This window comes from Benincasa hispida, chromosome 8 (assembly GCF_009727055.1).
Source record: "Benincasa hispida cultivar B227 chromosome 8, ASM972705v1, whole genome shotgun sequence".
Taxonomy (NCBI): domain Eukaryota; kingdom Viridiplantae; phylum Streptophyta; class Magnoliopsida; order Cucurbitales; family Cucurbitaceae; genus Benincasa; species Benincasa hispida.
The window spans coordinates 44797082-44801063 of record NC_052356.1 but is presented as its reverse complement, the minus strand read 5'-3'; the positions used below and the strand labels follow the sequence as shown (position 1 = coordinate 44801063).

Below are 3982 nucleotides of genomic sequence, written 5' to 3'. Positions count from 1 at the left end.
TTATATACAAATTTATATAAATCGTGAAATATTTTCTCTACTTATAAAATGATAGGCATACATTGACTTGGTGAAATGACCACTCTCACCCATTCAAATTTTCATACAAATTTATATAAATCGTGGTTTTTGTAAACGTGGCCTTATTTACACTTTGACATTTTTTTTTTTTTAAGCATGTAGTCAATTCAAACTGCCGCTTTAACTTCTTGCAATTCAATGACCCAGCAAAGTTTCTTTATTGCAAAATGGTGCGATCTTTTCTGGCCTATAGGAAGTGGGGACATGATTTCATATATACTTTCACAAAGATAGCTTTCCAAGAATGGTCATATTTATATGAATGGCCTAGGCCTACGCGAATAACTCAAAACAAAATGGCCCACTGTCAGACCCCCAAGAAACCCACCCACATGAAACAAAACATTCTGATCATTTATGAAGCATTTAATTTCATTTATGAAAATAGATACGCTATGGTTGGTCTTAATTCAAAATTTCAAACTTTAGCTCAAACTTTATCGCGTTTCATCTATTAAAGAAATGAACTAGAGATAAACATACAAGACACATAAGATGAAAATATGTAGTACTAGAATTATAAGTTAACCAAAATATCAAACCTATGGGAATCTAGGTCCGCTACTTCTCAGCTCCTTCTACAAACAATCCCTCGAAAAGCCCTGAAAATCGATTACAGTACAGTGAACATGCCTGGCTACTATACAATCTAAATAGAACAATAAACTCTCAACAAATGTAAACAAAACAATGGCACAACCAGCTCAAAGAGAATGATCCATCAGAAAAGATGGTGAAAGAATCGAACAAAAAAATCTGAAGGGATGAGAGAAGGATCAACTACTCAGATTTCCTTGGCATTCTCTTCATCCTACTGAATGGCCCCACTGTTCTGTCCATAATGTACATGTATATCACCTGGCTCCATGATTTGTATGAATCTAATTCATTGTAGTATTCTGGTGCAATCTCCTTCACTTTGTAAAGCTTGCTTCCTGGAATTCTGGGGAAGTCATGGTGTTCATTATGATAACCTACACTCCATGTAAGAAGATTAAGTGGACCGTAGTAAGAGTAGGTCTCTTGTTTGGGATTGAAGACATAATGTTCAGAAATGAAGTGACCAGCCATTGGATGCATCCCACCACCGACGAACGTGGAGAGGATCAGGTAAGCAAAAGACTTCCAACTCCATAAGTAAACCATGGCAACATCAAGAGCTATCTGAATAATGAAGTTGATGAACTCCCATTGGCCTGGGGGCTTTGGTTTGAGAAATAATGGCCGGAGGGCATAGAAGAAGAGTTGGAAGACAACCCATATAGCTTTTGAGACAACGTTAGTCACCAGATGAGCTTCAGTCAGGCTTGGAACGTCCATATCCATGCCATCCACTCCTTGGAAGCGATGGTGCTCAAGGTGATACTTTTGAAATGTGATGGACATGGGGACTCCAATGGGGAGATTAGCGAAAATCCCGAGCCACCTGTTGTAATCAGGTGTTGAGAAGGCAAGGTTGTGACTGAGCTCGTGAATGGCTAAAAACAGGTTATGGTTGAGAAAGGAGCCAAAGAAGTAGGCTATTGCCAATATCTTTAACCAGTCTGCACTGTGAAGGGTCGTAGCAGTCCATAACTGAAGCAGAACAACCACAGAAATCTGCAAGATTGCGAGAATGAGAAGAACAAATTGGACAACCTTACATTATAAGAATAAGTTAATGATTGGTAGTTAATTTCAACTTTAAGACAACAAGGTCACACTTGTGAATGTATAAATGGTTGCCCACTCCAAGTTCTCATTCTTCATGAGTCATGACTTTACTTTCTTCATCAGATGAATCAAAGTGCCATTGCAGTTAGCTAAACAATTACAATCAATTTGCTCTACTTAACAAATACAGCGAACAATAAAAGAAATCAGTCTCCCCTTCACAACAGCAGGAAATATTAGTCTAAATATTTAACTTCAACAATTATTCCTTCTGATTTCATGAATGGTTTCATTTGAAACTAGGCAATCCCTGAACTGCAGCAATGGACTACCCTAACGTAACGATTAAAGATCTGCTAAAATCAGATACTAGAGCCAGGGAAACAAGAAACGAAGGGTCGAGGGTTAATTTCCTCCAGGGCATTCTTTTAAACTCTAAATAAGAAAAGAAGGGTCACTTTACATAAATTCTAGACCAAAACAATCCTGAATCAAAGTTTGCCTGATAGTTGAAAAGGCAGGAAAGTTCAGACAAGTGTTCGTGATACAAGACAAGGAAGGAGAAAACAAACAAATAATCGATATATGGCAAAAACGGAAAAAGATCGAATGCAGGAATCTAGCAAAAAAACTAAACCAAAGCAATAAGAATGACAAAATTTTAGACGCGACGAAGTGGACAGATCCATGAACAACAAGCGCTCAGAATCTCAAATGTAGATTTCGATCAATACAACTAGCGAGAGTAATCATATTGAGAAAAGTAAAAGTAAAATGCAGCAATGTGGCAGAGGTAAGGTTCAAAATCAAACAGAAAAACAAATAAACACAGATCAAATTTAGGCAGTGACATGTGTTGTAACCAGCAATACAGATCTAAACACAAAATCAAAACATCCTGACAAGAAAATAACCACAACTCTCCACATTCTCAGAATCGACAAAACAATAAAAATCAGAGAGAAGAAATCAAAACCTTGAAGAAAGCCCAAGGGTCAGGACCAAAGAGCTCCCGGATCTGAGGGTACTGAGAGAGAATCTGGCGTCTCCTGGAAGCGTGAGGTTCATCGGTGTATGACCAAAAGAAGTCAGTGGCCATTACACCCTCATCTCTCTCTTCACCTCCTTGCATTGTGATTGCTTGCCGGTGGCCCTGGCTCCCAGAAGATGCTTCCGGCGGATTCTGCCTCTCCTGGGGGCTGCTAACGATCAAATTGGTTGTGGATTAAGGAGGAGAAAGAACGGGATACTTATACAGGAAGCTGGTTGCCTATTTAGGAATGGGCGGAGGTTTGAAGAAGATCAAATATGGAGAGGAAAATGGAAACGGAAGTGACTACTAAATTTAGAGAAGGACGTTGTGTTCGAGTGGACGCAGTTTTATCTAGAATGTTGCCATCTTCGTATCGTTGCCATTGCCAACTTGCTGCTCTTGGGGATTGGGATATTCTATTCTTATGGAACCCTTCTGGTTATTCTTTTAAAATTTTGGAAAAATATCCATTTCTACTCTAAATTTGAGGGAGTTTTTTTAATTTAAACCCTAAAGCCTAAAGTGATTTTTAATCGAGAAATTGGAGTATATAGTATGTTTTTAGGTTTTGTTTAGATATTTAGCCAAACCAAAATTTATTAAGAATTTTAGCAAATCAGTTAGGAAGCACGTGATCTATTTTTTCATATTCCTCGTCTGCTTCATGGGTATGTAATATATATATAGTATAATCATTGAAGATTGAGTTATTAACATTCGTTATCATATTTTATCTTAATTGATTCAATAAAAATCAAACAAATGAAACAATAGATCGTAAGAGGTATTTGTTTCAAAGGTTGGGATTATTGGATAGGTTTGTTGAATGTTGGAGCATGAATTTAGGAAGTCTTGATTTCCAACGTCCTTTTCCATGGGTTTGAATTTACTATTGAAACCCATGGGTTACATTTTTTTTTTTTTTTTTTTTAAAAAAAAAATTAATCTAGGAAGCATGTTGACCAACCTCCGGACACCACCTTCGGTGACCATCGCAGCCAACTCCGATGCCTCCTTCCGACGACCGCCATCGACCAACTCTGGCTACCACCCTCTGGCAACCGTCACAGACCAATTTTGACGAACGCCATCGGCCAACTTTGGTACCACCTCTGAGGACCGTTGCCGATCAACTCTGGCCACCATCTCTGGCGACCACCACCGACCAACTCCAGTCGCCACCTCCTGCGACTGTCATTGGCCAACTCCGGCCGC

General features: G+C 38.8%; 1 protein-coding gene across 1 annotated transcript; it reads right to left on the bottom strand.

Moving 5' to 3' along the window:
• Positions 1 to 482: 482 nt before the first annotated feature.
• Positions 483 to 3249, bottom strand: LOC120082725 (sphingolipid delta(4)-desaturase DES1-like). The gene is made up of 2 exons (XM_039038002.1): positions 2711 to 3249; positions 483 to 1680 (listed from the first exon to the last, which is right to left on the bottom strand). Exons 1-2 carry the CDS (start codon positions 2864 to 2866, stop codon positions 862 to 864), a joined length of 975 nt encoding a protein of 324 aa, XP_038893930.1. The 5' UTR covers positions 2867 to 3249; the 3' UTR covers positions 483 to 861.
• Between the last annotated feature and the right edge of the window lie 733 nt (positions 3250 to 3982).